Source organism: Eubalaena glacialis, chromosome 6, assembly GCF_028564815.1.
Source record: "Eubalaena glacialis isolate mEubGla1 chromosome 6, mEubGla1.1.hap2.+ XY, whole genome shotgun sequence".
Classification (NCBI taxonomy): Eukaryota; Metazoa; Chordata; class Mammalia; order Artiodactyla; family Balaenidae; genus Eubalaena; species Eubalaena glacialis.
In genome coordinates this window covers 97,750,835-97,775,493 of record NC_083721.1, presented here as the reverse complement: position 1 = coordinate 97,775,493, position 24,659 = coordinate 97,750,835, and the positions used below count along the sequence as shown (strand labels likewise).

The following is a 24,659-nucleotide window of genomic DNA, read 5'->3' as shown; positions in this document are numbered from 1 at the left end:
ATACAAAGACGATTATGACACAGTCCTCTCCCCAAAGTGTGCACATACCTGCGGAGGCCAGGCGCAAAAGCACAGAGTGGCACTAGCACGGATGGGGCGCGGAGGTAAGGGGGCATAAAGGGGCTTGTCGATCAGTCTTGTGGAGGGGTGGGAGCATCAGGGAGGGCTTCTTGGAAGAGGTATCATCCTGACTGGCCCGGGTGAACCTGCCAGAGGGCAAAACTGCTTTGTGTGTTTCTGGAGATGTGCAGGTACTTGGGGCTGCCCAGATGAGCCCAGACTGTGTCTGTATTGGGGGCAAAGGGGGAGTTGTGTGGCAAGCGAGGCCAGATCCACGTGGAGTTCTGTGCATCCTCTGAGAAGCACAGCTGTTACGGGGCAGGGCAGTGGGAGCTCTCAGATGGGGAATAGCTGATGGAGGATGGATTTGACACGACCTAGGGGAGATGCAGTATGAAGCAGCTCAGGAGAGATCATAAAGCCTCAGCTAAGACTGGACTTCGGGGAATGAGAAGGAGACAGAACCCAGCGATAGTTACAGGGTAACATGGTCAGGATTTGGTACTTGGGCCTTGGGGAGAGAAGAAAAGGAAGGAGGGAAGGAAGGCCCTCTATTTGGGGTTACCATAGATCAAAGAGAGGTGGAAGGCCCCTGTAGAGCAGCGGTCCCCAACCTTTTTGGCACCAGGGACCGGTTTCATGGAAGACAATTTTTCCACAGATGGGGTGGGGGGGATGGTTGAGGCGGTAATGTGAGCGATGGGGAGCGGCAGGTGAAGCTTCGCTCACTCGCCGCCACTCACCTCCTGCTGTGCGGCCCGGTTCCTAACAGGCTGCGGACCGGTACCGGTCCATGGCCCGGGGGTTGGGGACCCCTGCTGTAGAGGACTCTGGAGCCAGTCAGAGACTCCTTGCCTGAGCAAAGGTGCAAGGAAGATCCTCAAGGTAAAAACAGGCCATTTAGGAAGACAGTTCAAAGGTGAAAAACAAAATCTCTTGAGTCCTCTCTCCTTCCCACTCCCCCACCAGCCAATTCCAGACCACCGCTCCACTGCCAAGAAATTGTGCCAGGCAAGGCAGAGGTCTCTTGAAACCCTGTGTAGCCCACAGATTTTAAGCATCACCTGAAGTATTTCTTCAGATTACACATGATGATGATAGAAAAGACAATTATATTTTCATTTACCCCACGTGCTACCAACAAAGTTGAGAGGTAGCCTGAAATACTGAAGTGTGAGTGTAGGTGCAATTCAGCACCCGCCCTTCCCTATTCCTCCCTTAAAGTATTTTGAGTTAAGAAAATAGGGGAAAGAGTGGTTGAGGATTAATTAATTGCTGCCCCAGGGGAAGGGAAGAATACTCTTCCAAAGGAGCAAGAAGGGCAGAATTAGACTTTTGTTCTAGAGAGTGACTAACAAACAGGGTCAGAACAGGATAAACAGGAAAGAGCTGCTTTAACCAGACAAACAGCACCTACAGCACTGTTCTCCCCATCTGCCTTAGCAAAACACAAACAGTATTTACACAGAACGACAGCCTGCAATGTCAAAATGCATATCAAATAGGATGGTCAAAAAGACACCACATGTACAGCTCATTTCCGTTAGTACCTTTCTCATCACCCCCAGTGATTTCCAGATATGGAGGAGGGATGTAGTTTGGGGAAAAAAAACCCTCCCTGATTGGGGGGGTAGGGGAGCAGGGGAGAGGGATGCTGAGTGGATTCACTGGGTGCTTATGCGTCAAGAACTCGGAGTAGAGGTCTAACTCGAATCTGAGCTTTCTAGAAGTCAGAACCAAAGAAAATATGTGAGGATGTCATTCCTTGTCGTCCCTCAGTATCCTCAGGGATTAGTTCCAGGACCCACTCGGATCCCAATATCCGTGGATGCTCAAGTCCCTTATATAAAACAGCATAGTATTTGCATATAACCAATGCACATCCTCCTGCATCCTTTAAATCACCTCTAGACCACGTATAATACCTAATACAATGTAAATGCTATATAAACAGCTGTAAATACCATGTAAAAGCTATGAAATAGTTGCCAGGGCACGGCAAATGCAAGTTTTGCTTTTTGAAACTTTCTGGATTTTTTTAGTCGAATATTTTTCATCTGAGGTTGGTCAAATCCATGGATGTGGAACCATCAGATACATGGAGGGCTGACTGTATGCGATCCCCATGCTTCAATAAAAGGCAGCATTTGCATTTCTCTGGCACCTTATAGTAGGAAGGCTTAGTCGGTGTATATTTATGTAAGTAACTTAATAGACATGTCTTTGACTATAGGTTTGTAGAAGATCCAGAAATATTTTTCAAATGATTCTTTCTTTTATTGTTATTTTATTTAAAAAGCCAACAGCATGGTGTTTAATTATGACTTAAGGAAGTCATGTCTTGAGGAAACACAGATAATATGGTCTAGTAAGTTATTTCCTGATAATATGGAGATAGAACTCAAAGGATCTAGGGCAATTAATATTTAATATATTCATTAGCTATTTTTCCCAACTCTCAGGTGGCTCAACTGAGCTGCTAGCAAGCAGAGTAAATTCCTGGTTGAATTTTCTGCTGAAGTGCTGATTTCTGGTGGGGTTAATGCATGCATGTTGTTTGTGTACTGAATATGGAAAAATTGGTGTTCTGTTATTAAAAATGTTTTGGCCCATGGATAAAAGAAGAGTGAGTTATATGAAGTCTACATTCTTATTTTCTGAAGAGATGAGAAAGTATATCAATGATTAGTAAATGGAACAGTGCCCAATGCCTTCTTGCTCATTCGTTTTGCAAGATAACGGTTTGAAAACCCAAATTTTAAAAAAGAAAAAGAAGAAAAAAGGTTTTGTTTATAAATTACTAGGTCTATAGTTCGGTGGTATGGGTGCAGGACTGAAAGATATAAACATTTTTGAAATGGATAAAATGCCACTTTGAGTCTATTTAAAAGAAATAAGTCCTGAGAAACTATTTCAGATCAATAATTTGGCAACAGTAGGGAAATGGTGAAAAACTGAAACCATTTCCACGAAGATCAGGAACAAAACGGGGTTGCCCACTCTCACCACTGTTATTTAACATAGTTTTGGAAGTTTTAGCCACAGCAATCAAAGAAGAAAAAGAAATAAAAGGAATCCAAATCGGAAAAGAAGAAGTAAAGCAGTCACTGTTTGCAGATGACACGATACTATACATAGAGAATCCTAAAGATGCTACCAGAAAACTACTAGAGCTAATCAATGGATTTGGTAAAGTAGCAGGATACAAAATTAATGCACAGAAATCTCTTGCATTCCTATACACTAATGATGAAAAATCTGAAAGAGAAATTAAGGAAACACTCCCATTTACCATTGCAACAAAAAGAATAAAATACCTAGCAATAAACCTTCCTAAGGAGACAAAAGACCTGTATGCAGAAAACTGTAAGATACTGATGAAAGAAATTAAAGATGATACAAACAGATGGAGAGATATACCATGTTCTTGGATTGGAAGAATCAACATTGTGAAAATGACTATACTACCCAAAGCAGTCTACAGATTCAATGCAATCCCTATCAAACTACCAATGGCATTTTTCACAGAACTAGAACAAAAAACTTCACAATTTGTATGGAAATACAAAAGACCCCGAATAGCCAAAGCAATCTTGAGAAAGAAAAACAGAGCTGGAGGAATCAGGCTCCCAGACTTCAGACTATACTACAAAGCTACAGTAATCAAGACTGGCACAAGTATGGTACTGGCACAAAAACAGAAATATAGATCAATGGAACAGGATAGAAAGCCCAGAGACAAACCCACACACATATGGTCACCTTGTCTTTGATAAAGGAGGCAAGAATATACAATGGAGAAAAGACAGCCTCTTCAATAAGTGGTGCTGGGAAAACTGGACAGCTACATGTAAAAGAATGAAATTAGAACACTCCTTAACACCATACACAAAAAGAAACTCAAAATGGATTAAAGACCTAAATGTAAGGCCAGACACTATAAAACCCTTAGAGGAAAACATAGGCAGAATGCCCTATGACTTAAATCACAGCAAGGTCCTTTTTGACCCACCTCCTAGAGAAATGGAAATAAAAGCAAAAATAAACAAATGTGACCTAATGAAACTTAAAAGCTTTTGCACAGCAAAGGAAACCATAAACAAGATGAAAAGACAACCCTCAGAATGGGAGAACATATTTGCAAACGAAGCAACTGACAAAGGATTAATCTCCAAAATATACAAGCAGCTCATGCAGCTCAATATCAAAAAAACTACCCAATCCAAAAATGGGCAGAAGACCTAAATAGCTATTTCTCCAAAAAGATATACAGATTGCCAACAAACACATGAAAGGATGCTCAACATCACTAATCATTAGAGAAATGCAAATCAAAACTACAATGAGGTATCACCTCACACCGGTCAGAATGGCCATCATCAAAAAATCTACAAACAATAAATGCTGGAGAGGGTGTGGAGAAAAGGGAACCCTCCTACACTGTTGGTGGGAATGTAAATTGATACAGCCACTATGGAGAACAGTATGGAGGTTCCTTAAAAAACTAAAAATAGAACTACCATATGACCCAGCAATCCCATTACTGGGCATATACCCTGAGAAAACCGTAATTCAAAAAGAGTCATGTACCACAATGTTCATTGCAGCACTATCTACAATAGCCAGGACATGGAAGCAACCTAAGTGCCCATCGACAGATGAATGGATAAAGAAGATGTGGCACATATATACAATGGAATATTACTCAGCCATAAAAAGAGGTGGATGGACTTAGAATCTGTCATACAGAGTGAAGTAAGTCAGAAAGAGAAAAACAAATATCGTATGCTAACACATATATACGGAATCTAAAAAAACAAAAAAAATGGTTCTGATGAACCCAGGGGCAGGACAGGAGTAAAGACGCAGATGCAGAGAATGGATTTGAGGACATGGGGAGGGGGAGGGGTAAGGTAGGACAAAGTGAGAGAGTGGCATGGACTTATATACACTACCAAATGTAAAACAGATAGCTAGTGGGAAGCAGCCACATAGCACAGGGATATCAGCTCAGTGCTCTGTGACCACCTAGAGGGGTGGGATTGGTGGGGGGGAGGGTGGAAGGGAGATGCAAGAGGGAGGAGATACGGGGATATATGTATATGTGTAGCTGATTCACTTTGTTATACAGCAGAAACTAACTCAACAATGTAAAGCAATTATACTCCAATAAAGATGTTTAAAAAAAAAAATTCTTCTTGAGTTTTTTTGGGCCTTGATTGTTTTCACCTTGAAATAATCTGTACACTAAAGAGATATTTTAGGATGGCAAGTTTTGCTTCCCTACATTACTGTTACCAGTTTATTTTAAAGGATACAACTCAGGAACAACCAAATGGAAGAGATGCATAGGGCAGTGTATGCGGAAGTGATGCAGAGCTTCTGTGCCCTCTCCAGGCACACCACCCTCCCAGTACTCTATGTGTTCACCAACTCAGAAGCTCTCTAAACCAAAGATGGTTTTTATGGAGGCTCCATTACAGAGGCATGATTGATTAAATCATTGGCCATTGGTGATTTAACTCAATCTCCAGCCCCTCTCCCCTTCCCTAAGGTTGGGGGCTGAGGCTGAAAGTTCCACCCCTCTAAATATGTGTTCATTCCTCTGGCAACCAGCCTCCATCCTGAAGCTATCTGGGGCCCCAACTAGAGTCACCTGATTAGTATAAAGTCAGGTGTGGTTGAAAGGGGCTTATTATTAATAGCAAGAGATGCTCCATTCCTCTATTCTCACTCCTATTACTCAGAAAATTCCAAGGGTTTTAGAAGTTCGTGTGTCAAGAACTTGGGGAAAAAGACCAAGACCATATATTTCTTATTATATCACAATATCACACCCAGAGAATCTGCCTTTATTATTAGCTGAGCCATGTAGATTCTCCCTTGCCCCTGCCCAAAATCTAAAATTACTTGCTTATAGAAAGTTGTCCACTCAACTTTCTATAGTTTATATGGAACTTCAAGTCGGAAGTTTATATGGAACTTCATCTCAGTATTACTTGAGAGGAGACTTAAAATTTTTTCAAGGGATATTATAGTTTCCCAGAAATTTTTATCAAAGCAAGGAGTGTTGTTACCATTACATGATTCTCCAGTCCTAGGTTAATTAAGGTTACTTTTAGCTTGTCTGTGTTAGAGGGAGAAGATCTCCCAGGTGAAGTTTTAAGTAAAATCTTGAAATTATTTTAACTAGAAATGGTTATTTTTGCTATCAGAGAGAGTCATACGTCATATTAACCTCAGGACCCTAATCTTACCTATCCAGTTTGTGTGTAATTAGACTTGGAGACAGAAGTATCAACACTTGATGTAAACTTGAGAGAGTTATTTTCTTAAATGGTTTTCTTGGGCATTAAATTTACGCAAAGAAGGGCTATTTATTAAACTCTCCAAACCCTCACTCCTTGAAATGACGATGCAACAGTAATTCCACTCGGAAACTTCTCAGTAATACTGGGTTGTAATAAGTTAATTTGACCATATTCAGAAAGTAATCCCTAGGAAAAAATAGCCAATACAGAATCAGTCTTCCCCATTCTTATTTACTGGCAGCTGTTGCAAATCCTGGCTTTAGAACCTCCTTTTATTAAGTCCACTAAGCATATACAATATAAATAGCTTTCAGAGGGCTAGCAACTTGATTCCAAACACATATGGGATATGATTAATGTGAGATAATATACACACACATTCAAGACCTTCTAGGAAGATCTCATCACAGAGCAGGATGAATGTTAAGAGAAATAAGTTCTTTTATGTGTCTGGAAGCCCAGATGTACTTGAGCGAACCCTAATTAGAGTGGCCAGTGCACACAAATTTCCCCCAGATGACTGTGTAGGAAGACTGGAAGAGAAAAATCAAGCCTGAAACTTCGCACCCAAGAAGAAAGATTTTAATTAAAACCAGGCTTCTCGGGCTTCCCTGGTGGTGCAGTGGTTGAGAATCTGCCTGCCAATGCAGGGGACACGGGTTCGAGCCCTGGTCTGGGAAGATCCCACATGCCGCGGAGCAACTGGGCCCGTGAGCCACAGCTACTGAGCCTGCGCCTCTGGAGCCTGTGCTCCGCAACAAGAGAGGCCGCGATAGTGAGAGGCCCGCGCACCGCGATGAAGAGTGGCCCCCGCTTGCCGCAACTAGAGAAAGCCCTCGCACAGAAACGAAGACCCAACACAGCCATAAATAAATAAATAAATAAATAAATTTAAAAAATATATACCACAATTAAAAAAAAAAAAAAGAAAAAAAACCAGGCTTCTCGTGAACAAATCATGTTAAAAACCTAGGTGAGGAGGTGAGGTTAAGTCAAAAGCTCTGCTCCTGCTTCCTACTATGTCCTGAGAAGAGCCCTTTTAGTTATTTACTTTCTTTACCTGTGAAACAGGGATTGTAATGGTGCCTCCTTAGAGTTCTTGTGAGGATTAAATTGGTTAAGTAAAACCTAGAGCACATAACTAAGTGTCCTTGGTGTTCTCTATTTCTATTTTATTTATATTATCACCTCAGTCTGGATACTGTTGATTGCCTAGGAGCTGTCAGCATTGTCAGTCATCTGTATTTAGGAAATGAGATTTTATCCTACAGGACTGAACAGTATTAGATAAGGACAAAGGTGTTGGAGACAACTAGTTCTAGACATAATTTAATCCATGATACATCTTCTCCGTTTTTTTTTTTTTTTTTTTTGGCCACACAGCTTGCAGGATTCCCCGACCAAGGATCGAACCCGGGCCCATGGCAGTGAAAGCACTTAGGCCTAACCACTGCACCACCAGGGACTTCCCCATCTTCTCCTTTCTTTAAATAATAGAGGACAACACCATCCCAGAGCTCTTTTTGAGGCTAGGCATATAGCAACGAGGTTCTGAACCCCATGCTGCTATGCTGCAAGAAGCAATAATATTAAGTGTGGGGCTGGAAACTCACCCCCCTCCATCTTGCCTGGGCCTCTGTGCTGGATGGGAGGCCTAGTCTTCCAGCAGGAAAGCCGCCACCCTAAAATGCAAGTCAGAGATGCCACAATCAACCTGGCCACCATGATGTCATAGTCTTCCCTGCCTCCCCCCGTAGGCTGTGCGTGTGCGTGTGTGTGTATTAATAACCAAGGGCTTAGTCTTCTGCAATACAAAATTAACATCTTAGATTTGTAAGATTTGTCAATCTAGTAGTGTAAGTCTGCCACTTTTGTTATTATTCAAGATTGTCTTTTGCAATTCTAAGTCTTTTGCGTTTTCATATAAATTTTAAAATCAGCATATGAACTTCTACCAAAAAGAAAAAAGAAAGCTTGCTGAGATTTTGATTGGGATTGCACTGAAACAACAGATCGATTTGGGGACTACTGACATCTTACCATTGAGAGTTCTAACCCATGGACATGATCTATCTGTCCCTTTAATTTCTTTCTGGGTTGCAACTTTAATTCATTTCCGTTCACTGCAATTTCAAATGTCTTATTTAGGGATTGAAATGCTTCCCCCCAGCCAGGCTTAGGGATCTAAGACCATGAGACAAGAGGATCTCTCTCTACTTTTTCATCCCACCTGCAACTTTCCCTAAGGCCACGGAGTCAGCCCCAGTCCATTAGGGGTGAACTAGGTGGTGGGGAGAATTGGCTCTGCATTCAGCTCCTGATGCTACCAACCAGGTTCATCTGCCTGAGAACACAGCAAGCCAAACACTGAGATGTGGAAGTTTGCAGCAGAGAAAGGGTTTATTCACAAAGCAGCCAAGCGAGGCAGCGTGGCCTGAGGTGTGGGGAGCATGGGGAAAGATAAGAAAAAAGTGAGGTAATCGTCGTTCTGCGCAGGCACAACTAAGCTACATGATTCTTCATGGGACGCATGTTCAGAATACCGTGACATTAGCATCCTCTGAGGGTGGATTTTTTGACCCTTTGACGGCAAATGGTCACCGATCAGACACTCGTACATGCCCAGTTGCAGGGTCAGTAGTCTCAACCAGTCTTAACTGGCTGGAGAGCCACCTGGACCATAGCTGACTCCAAGTTCCTGAAAAACAAATCGGGCAAATACCTTACGACTCCTACGTCAGAGATACTATCTATAGGGGTGGTGAATGGGTCTTGTAATGTATTGTTTAAGCTACGCGATGCTTGGAGGATATGCAAGTTTTTGTAAAAACAATTAAAGCGAGCTTGATCAGTGAAGACAGGTTACAGTGTATTATTTATTAAGCAAGTTATAGTTTAATGGATCTCACTGATGACTACCCTCGGTTTGACAGATTCTAATCTACCGTGCCGGCTCACACATGGCTGTTAAAAGTTTGGCTGGTTTTTCCTCGTCCCAGAAGTTCCTTTGCCTATGCCTATGTCAGGCTTGCTTCTCCACACGCCAGTCCCCAAACTTGAAAATGCCACCGGGCATGAAAGTGCCCACTGGTCTTTCCTTATTTAGGAATGGCTAGTCCATCTCTAGAATTTAATTCTACTGGCCTTCTTTACATCCACAACTCTCTGGGGGATTTAAGGAAAAATGCAATTTTTGTTTCGTTTTTTGGCCACGCAGCTTGCGGGATCTCAGTTCCCTGACCAGGGACTGAACCCAGGTCACGGCAGTGAAAGCCCGGAATCCTAACCACTAAGCCACCAGGGAACTCCCCCAAATGCAATATTTTAAAATACTATTTTTTTCCTAATGTTTTCTCGGTGTTTATGGTAAGAGCAATGATCTTTTGCAACCTTCCACATCCAACCTGAAAATAGAATCAAAAGAGGCATTTCTAAAAAATTGAAATTAGACAATCCTTTTTTAAAAATATGAGTCAACCTGTTAGGAGAAAGAGGAGTCTTCTCCCAACATGAAACACAAAAACCTACATTTTATATTGTGTCGTAGTGAGCACTAAGTTTAATCAACTGAATTTTATTTCTCTTAAGGATACCAAATCTGGTGGCAGGTAAACTGATATTTTTTTCTTTCTTTTCACAATATTTCAGATTTTGAATATTTGAACTTTCCATCAGAATAATGTCAAATGACAGCACAAAATCAGAACATTCATCTAGAATTCATCAGAAAAATGATCCACAACAGGTCTCTGATAGAACATTTTTCATTGACGCTTCTAATCAGAGCTTGCTTACCATTCCAGCGGAGATTTTAGGCTTACAAGAATTAGAGGAAGTGCATCTGGAAAACAACCAGATTGCAGAAATCCCCAAGGATATTCAGCATTTAAGGAATGTCAGGATCCTCTACCTGAACAAGAACAAGCTGAAGAATCTGTGCCCCGAGCTGGGGAAGCTGAGCAACCTGGAGGGCCTGGACCTGAGCGACAACCCGCTCCTGGCCTCGTCCCTTCGGGTCCTCAGCGGCATCCGCAAGTTGCGTGAGCTCCGCCTCTACCGCACGGACCTGGCGGAGATCCCCATCCTCGTCTGTAAACACCTTCACCACCTCGAGCTGCTCGGACTGGCGGGAAACCACCTGAAATCTCTGCCCAAGGAAATGGTGAACCAGACCAAACTGAGGGAGATCCACCTGAAGCGAAACCAATTTGAAGTTTTCCCTCTGGAGCTGTGTGGTCTCTACAACCTGGAGATCATCGACCTGGATGAGAACAAGCTAAGTGTCATCCCAGAAGAGATTGGGAACCTGACGAAGCTGCAGAAGTTCTACGTGGCGTACAACAGCCTGCCTGTTCTCCCGGAGTCGCTGTGCCAGTGTTCCAAGCTGTCGGTGCTGGATTTATCCCACAATCGCCTCCACTCCATCCCGCACACCCTGGCCGAGCTCTCGCAGGTGACGGAGATTGGGCTGAGCGGGAACCACCTGGAGAAGGTGCCGCACCTCCTTTGCAGGTGGACCTCGCTGCACCTGCTCTACCTGCACAACACCGGCCTGCGGGTGCTGCGCCGCCCCTTCCGACGTCTGGTTAACCTGCGCTTCCTCGATCTCAGCCAGAACTATCTGGAACGCTGTCCGTTGCAGATCTGTGAGCTGCAGAACCTGGAAATCCTGGCGCTGGATGATAATAAAATATGCCAGGTACCGATTCCCTTCCTGGCTGTCACTGTGCTCCCACCAAGGGCCCTTCCGGCCCTAAATTGGTGTAGTTCTGTGTCTAAACATCAGGAAATTCGAACTGAGTTTATGAGTGAAAATCCGGGGTTAACAGATATATCCAACAGGGTCACCATTTATGTTACTTTTCCCCCCTGAATAGCAATAGTGATCATAAATGGTAGCTGATGGTTACTTACAATATGTATGTGCCAGTCACTGGGCTAAATGTTTTACATGTATTGATATTATCCCATTTAATACTCACAATAACTTTTTGATGTGGGTGATATTATCCTCAATGATCTATGAGGAAAATGAGGCATGGGGAGCTTAACTAACTTGTCAAGGCCACACACCTGTACGTGAGAGAGTCAGGATGCCAACCCACAGCACTGGGTTGCAGGGTTCTTGTTCTTAACAAGACCACCTCCTAACGGGGTTTCCTGAAACAGCAGAGTTCTCTGATACATACAACCTTAGGCCTTAATGTTCCGTTCATGGGAAACTGCAAAATCAGTTTGTCCCAAGAGAAACTCTCCCACATGTATGCAGGGTGGTGTGTTCAAAAACGTTCATCATAGCATTGTTGATAATTATGACGTATGGGAGTTAATCTAAATGTCAGTTGGTAGAGGAATTCGCAAGTAAATTGCGGTATATTTGTAAAATGGAATACTACACAATAATTTAAGTGAACTGGAGTTATACGTGCCAACGTGGATAGATCTCAAAATTGTGATGTTTATTAAAATGTAAAACACCTAATTGCAGAATATTATATCACATATAAATCTTTAATCACACAAAACTACATACACACAACACATTTTATGGATATTTTTATATGTAATAAAAGTATAAAAATATGTACTGGAAAAAAAACTCACAAAATTCCTAATAATGGCTGCCTCTTGGAAGAGGGAGGAAGTCAAAGAGATGAGGATGCGATCATAAGAACTCAATTTTAATTGCAGTATTTCATTTTGTTCATTAACGAAAGGTTTGGACGGCGGGTACAGATGCTTTTTTTATTTTATGTTTTTATTGAAGTATAGTTGATTTACAATGTTGTGTTAGTTTCAGGTGTACAGCAAAGTGATTCAGTTGTGTATATATGTTTCTTTTCCAGATTCTTTTCCATTATAGGTTATTATAAGATATTGAATATATCTCTATTTTTTTTCATATTTGAAAATTTAAAAGAACAGAGTTCTGTTAAAAGCAAAAGACAACTGTAGAGAGAGAGAAAGGGAGGTTTGGAAATCAACAACAGTAACCAAATATTAGGTCTGTTTTTCCTAGCCGTGAACACCACTCTCATGTACTTCGTACATTATAAAAGTCCTAGCCTTAAAGTTGTTTTTTGTTCTTTTTTAATCTTTTACTAGACTTTCAATTTCTAGAACTTTGGGGTTTTTTTTTTTTTTTTGGTTTTCCTCATTGCTAGAGAGTTTCAAAACTGCCTTTCAGGAAGTAAATATTTTGATGATGACTTTCAGATTTAGGAAGAGAATCTAGGACTTAATCTCTACTTAGGTAGCAGCCCACCTTGGAGGATTTTAGAGGTTCTGTGAGAAGCCCTCTGCCTGTCTCCCAATTCTTCTGCAGCTCATGTAAGAAATTCCTTTTATAATGAACAAAGTCTGTCATTCCACAGTTGGAGTGAAAGGCTCAAAATATAAAGCGCCGTTGGGAAGTTCACTTAAATCCTATTGAGTCATGAGTGATACCTAACCCTTTCCTGTGAGACATTTTAAGAAATCAGGGTGGAGGAGGGAATCACACACAGACGGCTCCTTAACAAAGATTAGCCTCACCCAATACCAAGTTTTACTGCAAGTCAAACTGCACCGAAATGTGAACACGTTCAATGTTATTATGTTGAACATGAAATTCTCCATGTACCAGTGCTTATTATTCTTCAGTTCTTATGATGGTATTTCTGCGGCTTTTGTCTTCCTTTTTCAATTTCCTATTATGCTTCCAGCAACCTCCCAATGCATTTCTCTCCATAATGACACGTTGCCTTTAAGCCAACGCCTTATCTCTCACACCCCAAAATTTACCTCATGGGCTTCTGGTGCTAGAAGCCTGGCCAGTAGCTTTTTCTTGCCTAGATGGAGGCAAAAAGAGCTAACTTTCAGTGTGTATCTAGATGGATTTTATTTATATGGTACATTTCTATTGTTGACTGAAAAAAGATGGACAACCTAAAAGTTGAGAATTATGTTTTATTTGGTGGACAAAACTGAGGACTTAAGCGGGGGACGCAGCCTCTCAGATAGCTCAGAGGGACTGCTCCACAGAGGGAAGGGAGGAGCGGAGATATATAGGACTTTTTGCAACAAAGACTAGCCAGTCGGAACTTCAAAAGATTACTGTTAATTAAAGAAAACCAAATTCTCAAGTTAAGGAATTCAGCGCTTTTCTGTGTATGGGAAGATGCAAGAGTCTGGGCTCACTGAAATCATTGCTTTGATATGCGCCTCAGCTATCTAGGGGCAGTATCCTGTGCTTTCCCATCCTGAGTCTCCTCGGGGTGCACCGTGGAGGTTGACTGCAGTGGCTGAGGGCTTGGGAGTGGGCAGCCCATTTGTCTCCATCCTGAGTTCCCTCAGGGCTCACTGTCAGGTGGCTGCAACATCTTTTGTTTACTGATTTGGCTGCTAACATTTTTCATTCACACTATTAAGGGGGAAAATTCAACCTCAGAATGGCTACAGCTCAATTATAGTGTCAGCAATAATTGTTCTCATTTGACGCTCTGCAGGTTTTCTGCACATCCAAATTTACTTACACTATACTTTAATATGACTACGATGGGATTAATTATTAGATCTTAAATATCCTGGGGAAAAAAATCTTTAAAATTCAGTGGGCTTTTGAAAAAGAAAAGCTAAACCTATGAACTAAGTAAACAGCAATAAGAGTGAAATGACTAGGTTATAATGAAGTGGTTAGATTGAAAACTCTTTCCCCATTATTTTAGACTGCACTGAAAGCAGATGCTTCCCACTGAAGGGATCTAAGGGCCTAATGAAGAATTTTGAAATAGCCAAGAAGGAAAGCTTAAACATCAGTTTCTCTGGAGGTTGACTTGTTCTGAGTTTTCTTTTTTTAATGTTAATAAATAAGTAAAACTGTAAACATTTTATAACTTTTTAAGAAAATGAACCCTCACACTACACAATAAAGAGAAAAATGGCTTATGGCAGATTCCAAGTGTATGAGACTTTTGCCTGTAGGTCAAAAGAAAGCCCACTATAGAGATAATCTATTCACTAATTATTTACCTATTCCACCCACCTAGAGAGAGATTGGGCTGAGCCAAACTCTATTAACCATTCTCATGAAAAGTAGAGTGGCAGATTAGGGAATGGGTGGGAGGAAAGCCCAAAGGCTGAAGCAGGGACCTGTGAGGAAGAATTTCCCAGTGGGGAATAAAGCCAGATAAGGGAACTATATTTCAAAATGAGTTAAGAAGCTATTAAGACACAGAGTTGGGCCTTTTTTCCTACAAGAAAATAGGCATTTCTGTAACGTAATCAATAGGGTGATTGTGTCACATATTTTAAGAATGAGATTTTTCCATGTGGTTCCAGAGGGCCAGAAAGAGGCCAATAGGTGGATGTATTAGTGACACAGATTTTGGCTTGACAGGAGAAGGAAATTTGATAAGTAGTGGTCTTCATCCAATGGGCTTTTCATCCCAGGAGGTGGTGTTTAAATATGGGCTGGATGGCTAGCTATGGAACATATTCAACCACCATATTAGAGAGTTAGAATAGAGAGACCTTTTTAAGGCCTTCCAACTCTGAAAGTCTGGGAGTGGGAGTCTGTGAAATGCCTGCCTAATACCAGGACAGATAGCCTTGAGATTCACTGGAGGGCAGAAGATATAATTGTAATTCATTGTTTCCTTCCACCTGAGATTTTAACTAAAGTTTCAGAATTGCTGAGCTAAAGCCTTTAAGGGTGAGAGGTCATGTCACTAAATTGATCAGTTCCAATAACAAAATTAATTATGAATATTATAGTTGCAATATTACACTAATAAGCTTAGTACTTTTTCTTTCAGTAGTGTCAAGCATTTGATACACTACAGCTTAAAAATTTGCAATAAAGTCAGTTAAAAATTGCTCTAATTTTATCCAGTGCATAAAAGTAAAGAGCAGAGAGGCTGGGGGAAAAGCAGAACTCCAGACTTTAGATCTATGAGTATAAATACTATATATGCAAACATATGGGCTAACTTTTCATCAGTAGGAGATGCTAAATTGCTCTACTTATTTTTTAAATATTCTGCCTCAAAACTAAAAGCCTAATTTATTTTCTTACTGTTAAAAATAATCTTGACCTGAAACTTATCTTTTTGGAATACTTCCAGTTACCTTCAGACTTTGGTTTACTTTCAAAACTGAAGATTCTTGGACTAACTGGAAATCAGTTTTCTTCCTTTCCAGAAGAAATCCTTTCTTTAGAGTCTTTAGAGAAATTATACATTGGCCAAGATCAGGGAGCCAAGCTTACCCATATGCCAGAATGCATTAGGAAACTACAGGTAAGCCTCCCCAAACGAGCAGGCTAAGAATTATATGCCCTGATTCCTTAAATTGGCTGATATTGAGAAGACATGGTGTTGTTCTCACAGGTTGCATGTGGAATCATCCATACAAGATTCCTAGCTCCCAGCAAGCAGTCACTGTTACACTTTGAGGCTTCCACTGTCTTCCTGAACAGCCCCGGGATCCATACTCCAAGAACATTTTATTGTAATTGCTCTTGGATATGTCAAGCCATACTTGTTTCTACTGTGTGGTTTGGCATGTTTTATTTGCAGAAACTGAGCCATACCACTTTCCAATTAATTTCCACTTTTTAAAAATATTCCCTGAAAATTATACTATTTTGAAGTTAAGGTATCATACAGACGACATGGCTGGGAGTCTGCATTTTGGATGGGACAGTCTGATTTCCCTCCCTGCATGGTAGAAGGCATATCATGGTGTACTTAACTATTGCACCAGGTTCATGCTGAAGATGGGTCCACAGCACTGTGCTAAATCCTAGCAAAGCAACAAGATGACATCATTCAAAGTAGTCATACCAGTGTGTCTTTATGTATGCATACTTTAAAGAATTTTTTTTCATGTTCCTGGTGCTACACTTTAATAATGATAAAGTAGGTGTAAGCCACTACATAACTCCCAGTCATGGAACTGAGCAATGGCATGTACAGAACAGGTTCTTGTCACCTATTCCTAATTCTCTATTCCTTTGCCCTGTGTTCATAGAACCCCTTTCATCAACTTGCTCCTTGTACATGTCACGCCACACTCTCCAAAATCTTAGGGTGAAATGCAAACATTAAAATCTTGCCCAGTGAATCTGAAAATAGTTAACCTATTCTCTGTACATTTTGGCTACATCCACTTGGGCAATGTTGGATTGATGTTTGTGACAATTGCAGTTCTGTAGCAACTGCCACAGAGAATTAGCTGTTGAAAGGGAGCAAATGATATTTGTAGTCAAATGATCCAAACTGTTTTTCCATAAAGTTCTTGTGAAACAAACACTAGATTCCCATGTTCTCTTTTCCCTGCATACATGGGAACCGCAACTGATGGCTTAACTCAAAAATAATTGTAGTTTTTGATGATGATTCTTTAAATGTGTTTTTCCCTTTATCCCAATGCATAATATCCCCATTGAAAGAACATGGAGGGACTTCCCTGGTGGTCCAGTGGGTAAGACTCTGCACTCCCAATGCAGGGAGCCCAGGTTCGATCCCTGGTCGGGGAACTATATCCTGCATGCATGCCGAAACTAGGAGTCCGCATGCAGCAACTAAGACCCGGAACAGCCTAAGTAAATAAATATTAAAAGAAAAAAAAGAAAGAACATGGGAACTCACAGGTGATTCTGGTTACCATAATTCTTTTATCAATGTAAGGATCATTATGGTATACTCTCATGTTATTTCAGAGTCTTAAAGAGCTGTATGTAGAGAACAATTATCTCAGGTACCTGCCTGTATCCTTGGGATCAATGCCCAACTTGGAAATTCTTGATTGCCGCTGCAATCTGATTAAGCAACTTCCAGATGCCATTTGCCAAGCACAAGGTGAGGAATCTTTGTAGATCCACAGCCCAGTGGAGTTTGAGGCCAGCATTTCCCATGATTGAAGGCTTCCTTGCCCTACTAAAGATCAATCTCAGTGATGAGAGCTTAGACCTACCCCATCATCTCCTTGCAGAGCTTCCTAGTGGTGTGGGGAAGGCCAGGTGCCAGATTAGTACAGCTAAGAGCCTCACAAAGGCAATTAGATTGTTTATTAAGAATTGAAAAGAAAATAGCAACTGCTAAGAAAGTTAGCATTCATCCATATAGTCATTATGCCATGAACAAGAATTTACTGAATACCTATTATCTGCCAGAATTTGGAGTTGGGGGTCCTGTATTAAATTTGCATTAGGTCAATACGTCACTTGAATAAAAGGAAAAGGATTGACCCAGAGTAATGAAATTAGCAAGGGGGGGCTTTTGGAGCTACATGATTGACATGAACAATCATACATGATTCATATTTGAACATGCAAACATTTTCCACTAGGCTAAACCACTATTTGTAAATCCATCCATTCACTGAACAGGCTTTTGCTGAGATCCTACTGGAACCAAATAAAAACTTTTTTTTTGCCATAATGTGCTGAATCTTCAGGTTTATAGATGTGTTTTCAAGCTATGACTTATTCTTTAATGAAAGGAGGATGAAGGAATATGAGTGGAAGCTGTTGCCTACCCATACCCGTAGGACATAATTCAAAGAGTAGCAGCAGGGGTGGGTATGAGGTACTCCTTGGTCATGCTCCTGACCATGCATTTTTATCCTCTCTTTGATCCCTGGAGGAATGGAACGTTCTCAACATTTTTTAGTATTTACTAGTTTCCTGTCTCTAACACTGATTTACACTGGCAACTTTGAGTTGTTATAAAAAAGAGAACTTGGTTTGCCTCATTAAATGTGCCATCTTTTGTTACATGGCATAGGAGGAAACAAACACTTCAAAGTGATTGGACTAAAGAATGCATGCTTTAATTTTGCTTGTTTTTAAGACAAATTCATTATTTTAAAAAAATCATTTCAGCTTTGAAAGAATTACGGCTCGAGGACAACTTGATCACCCATCTTCCAGAGAATTTGGATAGTCTAGTGAATCTAAAAGTTCTGACACTGATGGGCAATCCCATGGAAGAACCCCCAATGATAGCGTGTGCCGAAGGCGCTGAGGCTGTATGGGCATACCTTAAAGAAAGAAGAAATATGAAGACAATGGCAACAAAGGTAAAATCAGCAAAATTTTTGTATAACATATTCACAGTTGCTTGGAGTGGGATTAGTGTTAAACTATAGATTTATGAGGCTGCTCTGTACACATCTATACCTTGAGAATAGAGATTCTTGTTTACTTTTATATCCCCAGGGCTAAGCGAGAGAGTTTTTAACATCATCCTAGCATTTATTGTCTTTTCTGTTCCTTTCTCTTTGTCAGATGAGAAGCCGACAAATAGGCAAAAGAAACCAAAACTTCAAATTCCCAAACTATCTAAAACTGTTGGACTATTCACTGGAGTGAAAAGCTTATGTTAACAAAGTCAGTAAAATGAGGCTGAAAAATTAGGAAGGAAAGTATTTATGGATCAGAGGTCTAGAGACCAGAGTTCTGCTCTGCCCCTAACTTAGCATCAAAGGGCTAAGAGCCTTGTCACTCTCCTTGCCCACCAAGCCCATGGAAACATAAGGATATCCCAGACAGCCCAGGAACGTGTCCACTTCAGTCAGTATTCAGTATTCTTCATTCAGCTGGTCCAAACCCCCATCATCTCACACCCAGATGACTGCATTAGCCCTCCAACTAGTGTCCCTACTTCCTCACCTGCTTTCCCTGTGATACATCTTCCACTCAGCAGTCAGACCTACGCTGTTAAAACCTAGGTCAGATCTTGCCACGCCTCTGCTGAAGTGGACAGCTCTCCATTTTCCCTGAAATAAGAGTTAGTCTTTGGTCTGTAAGACCCTTTATCAATGGCCCTCAATCATATCAGACCTAACATCCTCCCTTTCCTGGTAAATATTGTGTGATACCTCCTTTACGCTTCTGAAATTAAACTCATAGATAATATAAGCTACCACAAACATAATTTTAATAAATCAAAATAATGCCCGAGCTGCAACATAAAGGAAAAAAGTTTATATTAAAATATTAATTTTAATATGTATATACTCAGGAATGACTACACTGGAAGAATGAAAAAGTATTTGGGGGATACTTCCTAAAAGCATTTTGAAAAGCCATGCACCCTCTTGCACATTTTAAAATTGATATTTAACCTTTTTTGCCACTAAGTTTAAATCATTGCAAAGGATTTACTTTCCAGTGAATTTTACATACTGACATCTTAAAATAGAGTCGTTAGATCAGTATTTTAAATGTATCCAATGGAATCTAAGTACCATTATGATTTGATATGTCAGTAAACATCAATTTACAAAATACTTAAACAAGTTCTTATCTTACATGCCAAAATTTTATGTCATTTCTTTTTCTTCTTGAACGTGTATTTCCATTCCACTTTCCCCTCAGAATTAACCTTAGTGTGTGTGTGTATGTCATTTACGGATCACCTCATACTTCTAGGCTACAAAAATATTTATATAAATTAAAATTTTAAATTAAAAACTTTTTCTATGATCACAGTGTTGTAATGTTCTGGATTGAGTCTTAGTGCAATTAGTAGTAGTATAAAATTGACCAAAACAATATAAAATCTATTATAAATTTTGATATTTAATTATTTGACTTACAGGATTTTTTGAAAGACTTTTTCACATAGTTTATATATCCTTGCATAAATATTAATTATTGCTAGAATGAGATAAAGTTTGGCATCAGTTCCATTCCTATTTTTTAGTTTACAGATGAGAAACCTCGTTTAAATTCTTAAGTTGACAAGAATGGAAAAAGTTTTTTTTTTTTGCCTATATCGTTTTGTTTTAAGTGACAGGGCCTCACTTATCTCTGAACTTCTTCCAGATATATCCCAAAAAAATAGATAGCAGGCTATAAGCTGACAAATTAACTTCAATTTTCTTGAAGGCAAAGAGCCGGAAACCACCTGACTTACAAAAGGATTGGTTACCCAGTCTTTAGAGCCAACATCAATATTATTATTTTTTTAATATATTTATTTATTTTTGGCTGCATTGGGTCTTCGTTGCTGTGTGCGGGCTTTCTCTAGTTGCGGCAAGCAGGGGCTACTCTTCGTCACAGGTGCGCTGGCTTCTCATTGCGGTGACTTCTCTTGTTGCGGAGCACAGGCTCTAGGTGCACAGGCTTCAGTAGTTGCAGCACAGGGGCTCAGTTGTTGTGGCTCGCGGGCTTAGAGCACAGGTTCAGTAGTTGTGGCTCACGGGCTTAGTTGCTCCGCCACATGTGGGATCTTCTCAGACCAGGGCTCGAACCTGTGTCCCCTGCATTGGCAGGAGGATTCTTAACCTCTGTGCCACCAGGGAAGTCCTACTATTTTTAATTATCTCTTTTTTTGGTGTCCCAGAGGTTTTTGGAGTCCAGGGCAACCCCCCTGGTCAGATTCAGGTAGATGAGAGGCTGCCAGAGGGGCAGTTGTGAAGGGGCAGCTACAACTAGAGGATCAGCAGTTGTGTTCCTTGGCAGATACATTTCAGCGAGGGGTACGGATGGAAGTTGAAGCTCTGGAAATGAGTTGCTTCCAACCTATCTAAGCCTGCACACTCTTGGAAAGTCTTTGTGGACCAGGGTGCATGTCACAAAATAGAGGTCTGTTAAATCTTAACACACAAAAAGCCTCGTAATTTTCCAGAATCCCCCTCCTGGGCAATACTGTTCCCCTGGAAAATCACCACCTTAACTGATCTGCTGCTTCCACTCTGCATCTCATCCTTCCCATTTTCACTTTACTTCAGTCACAAATGGGGTCCTTGGCGTTTTTTCAAGGCCCATGCGTGCTCCTGCTTCAGAGCCTTAACACTGGCTCCTGCCTCTGCCCAGAGGTGCTTCCCCCAGATGTGGACAAGACCGGCCCTCACTTAGTTCAGCCTCTGCTCAAATATCCACATATCTGCCCTTCATCCACCTTATATAAAACAGCATACCTCCACCCACCTCATTCATTCATTCGTTCAACAAATATTTACTGAGCTGCTACTATGTACCAGGCACTGGAAATACATTCACTGAAAAAAATGGACAAATATTTCTGTCCTCATATTGCTTAAAGCCTAGTGTGACAGGAATAAGAACATGAAATATAAAACATAAAATTGTATACTATGTTAGAAAGTGATTAATTGGTATTGGAAAAAACTCAAGCTAAGGGGAACTGAGATTGCCAGTAGTGTGTGTGTGAGTGTGTGTTATAGGGGTTTCAAATTTTTTTTTTTTTTTTGGTCCAAACATTTATTTAGGCAGGAAAAACTGGCAGAGTTCAGATGGCTGTTCCATCCTACTGGACTACTAAAGTAGCCACTTACTATATTTAATCTCTGTTCTTTCATCTGATCTTCCTTCAGTTAGCTTTTTTTTTTTAATTTTTATTTTATATTGGAGCATAGTTGATTAACAATGTTGTGTTAGTTTCGGGTCTACAGCAAAGTGATTCAGTTATACATATACATGTATCTGTTCTTTTTAAATTCTTTTCCCATTTAGGTTATTACAGAATATTGAGCAGAGTTCCCTGTGCTATACAGTAGGTCTTTGTTGGTTATCCATTTTAAACATAGTAGTGTGTACATGTCAATCCCAAGCTCCCAATCTATCCCTCCCCTGCCACCATTCCCCCGAGCAACCATAAATTTGTTTTCTAAGTCTGTGAGTCTCTTTCTGTTTTGTAAATAAGTTCATATTTATCTTTTTTTTTTTTTTTTAGATTTATAGGGGTTTCAATTTAATGAGATGGTCAGGGTAGGCCTCATTGGGAAAATGACTGTCTTAGCTCAGGCAACCATTACAATATATCATAGCTTGGGTGGCTTGAACAACAGAAACTTATTTTCTCACAGTTCTGGAGGCTAGAAGTCCGGGATGGTCCATGGTGCCAGCATGGTCAGTTTCTGGTGAGAGCTCCCTTCCTGCCTTGCAGACGGCTGCCTTCTCACCGTGTCCTCATGTGACAGAGAAAGAGCAAGCTTTCTGATGTCTCTTCTTATAAGAGCACTGATTCCATCATGAGAGCCTCACCCTCATGACCTTATCTAACCTCATTACCTTCTAAGGCCCAATCTCCAAATACCACCACATTGGGAATTAAGGCTTTTCAACATATGAATTGCGGGAGCAGGGGACACAATTCAGTCCATAGCAATGACAATTGAGCAAATTCTTGAAGAAGTGGAGGGGTGAACCATCTGAATATTAGGAAGAGTGTTCCAGGCAGAGGAAGCAGTAAAGGCAAAGGCCCTGAGCTGGAGCAGTGCCTGCGTGTGTCTGAGTAGCGAGGAGGCCTGCATTGCTGGAGCAAGTGAGCAAGGGGGAGAGAGTTAAGAGATCAGGAGGGAGGGGCAGATCGGATAGGGCTTTGTAAGCCATTGCAAGGCCCTGAGTTTTGTGGGGGGTTTTGTTTGTTTGTTTGTTTTTGTTTAAGAAGTGGATTTATTTAGAGAGATACACATTCCATAGACAGAATGCCGTCCATCTCAAAAGGTGAAAATGACCTTGGGAGAATCACACTCCACAGACAGAGTGTGGGCCATCTCAGAAGGTGAGAGGCCAGGACTTGAGTTTTTATTCTGAGAGAAACGGGGAGCCACTGGCAGGTTCGAAGAGTCTACTACAGAAGAGATTTCCTGAGTAGGTGCGAAGGAATAGGATCTCAAGAACAAGTAAGGGCTGCCTGTAGGTAGGAGCGCAGGTAGTCCGGGAACAAGAGGAAGGCAGGGTACAGGCATACCCATTCCCCTTGCTGTGCACTGTCACCTCCGCCATCTGTCAGATTATACAGTCATGTGTTTATTGTTTATTGCCTATTCCCCTCACTGGGATGTGAGCTCCACAGAGTCAGTGACTTTGGTATTTAACTGCTGTTTCCCAAATGTCTAGAACAGTGCCTGGCACATAAAGCACCAAATACTTGAAAAATGCTTTGCCTGGATGACTGGCCAGTTGAGAAAGAGAGAAAATAAGGTTCAGAGTTCTAGTGACATTCCATTCTCCACATCTTGAAAACTACATACCAGAACGAAGAGCTGTAACCATCCCCAGTCCATTGTGATACTAGCTGATACTGTTCTTGTTTTCAGATTCAGGCATGGTGGCGTGGAATAATGGTACGCAAAGGATTTGGGAAATTTGAAGACCTGCTGAAATTGCAAAAGAAGGGAAGGTATTCTCCAAAAGATAAGAAAGGAAAGAAGGATGTAAAAGGAAAATCTGTAAAGAAAAATAAGAAATAATTCTATAAATGTATGAATTGAGGTAATGAACCCTGATGGATTAAGAAGGCAAAATCTCCAGGAATTAGATGCCTACCACACAAAAATTATTCACAGAGTTATGGTTATTTATAAAAATAAAGGTTCTTTTACTGAAATGTTGATGGATAAAAATGCTATGATGCCTGGGAATTGCTTCAGAATAATATCAGGGAGAGGTAAGTGTGGAGGATCCAACTGAAACAAGATTTGCCAAAAATTGGTAATTGTAGAAGCATGTGATAGGTACATGGAGGTTCACTGTACTATCATGTCTACTTTTAAAACTTTTAATTATGAAATAATTCACAGGAGGTTCCAAAGAAATGTACAGGGAGGTCCATGCACCCTTCACCCTCCCTCAGTGTTGACATCCTACATAACTATAGTACAGTAACAAAACCAGAAAATGGATATCACTACCAGCCACAGAGCTTATTCAGATTCCATCACTTAAACGTGCACTTTTGTGTGTGTGCATGTGTGTGTCTGTGTGTGTGTGTGAGTGTGTGTAGTCCAATGCAATTTTCTTACATGTAGCTTTTGTGAAGCTACCACCACAATCAAGATACAGAATTGTTCTATCACCACCAAGGGAGCTTGTGCTATTGCTTTTAGTCACACCTACCACCTACCCCTCTTCCAATCCCTACCCTGTAATTTTGTTATTTCAAGAAGATCATGTAAATGGAATCACATAGTATGTAACATTTGGGGACTGGCCTTTTTTTTTTTTAATACTATATACCAGCATCATAACCTTACTATTTTTTTAAATTAATTAATTAATTAATTTATGGCTGTGTTGGGTCTTCGTTTCTGTGCGAGGGCTTTCTCTAGTTGTGGCAAGTGGGGGCCACTCTTCATCGTGGTGTGCGGGCCTCTCACTATCGCGTCCTCTCTTGTTGCGGAGCACAAGCTCCAGACGTGCAGGCTCAGTAGCTGTGGCTCACGGGCCTAGTCGCTCCGCAGCATGTGGGATCTTCCCAGACCAGGGCTTGAACCCGTGTCCCCTGCATTGGCAGGCAGATTCTCAACCACTGCGCCACCAGGGAAGCCCGG

At 41.0% G+C, this 24,659-nt stretch overlaps 1 protein-coding gene across 1 annotated transcript; it reads left to right on the top strand.

Annotated features, from left to right (window-relative positions):
* Nucleotides 1–3: 3 nt before the first annotated feature.
* LRRIQ4 (leucine rich repeats and IQ motif containing 4) lies at nucleotides 4–23,623 on the top strand. Its single transcript, XM_061193446.1, has 6 exons — nucleotides 4–104; nucleotides 10,020–11,070; nucleotides 15,476–15,649; nucleotides 17,074–17,212; nucleotides 18,238–18,434; nucleotides 23,427–23,623. Exons 2-6 carry the CDS (start codon nucleotides 10,051–10,053, stop codon nucleotides 23,577–23,579), a joined length of 1,683 nt encoding a protein of 560 aa, XP_061049429.1. The 5' UTR covers nucleotides 4–104; nucleotides 10,020–10,050; the 3' UTR covers nucleotides 23,580–23,623.
* Nucleotides 23,624–24,659: the final 1,036 nt, after the last annotated feature.

Coding starts and splice junctions, on each gene's coding strand:
- LRRIQ4 (XM_061193446.1), top strand. CDS start 10,051: ATGTCAAATGACAGCACAAAATCAGAACATTCATCTAGAATTCATCAG. Junction 11,071..15,475: donor ATGATAATAAAATATGCCAG/GTACCGATTCCC, acceptor GAATACTTCCAG/TTACCTTCAGACTTTGGTTT. Junction 17,213..18,237: donor TGCCATTTGCCAAGCACAAG/GTGAGGAATCTT, acceptor AAATCATTTCAG/CTTTGAAAGAATTACGGCTC.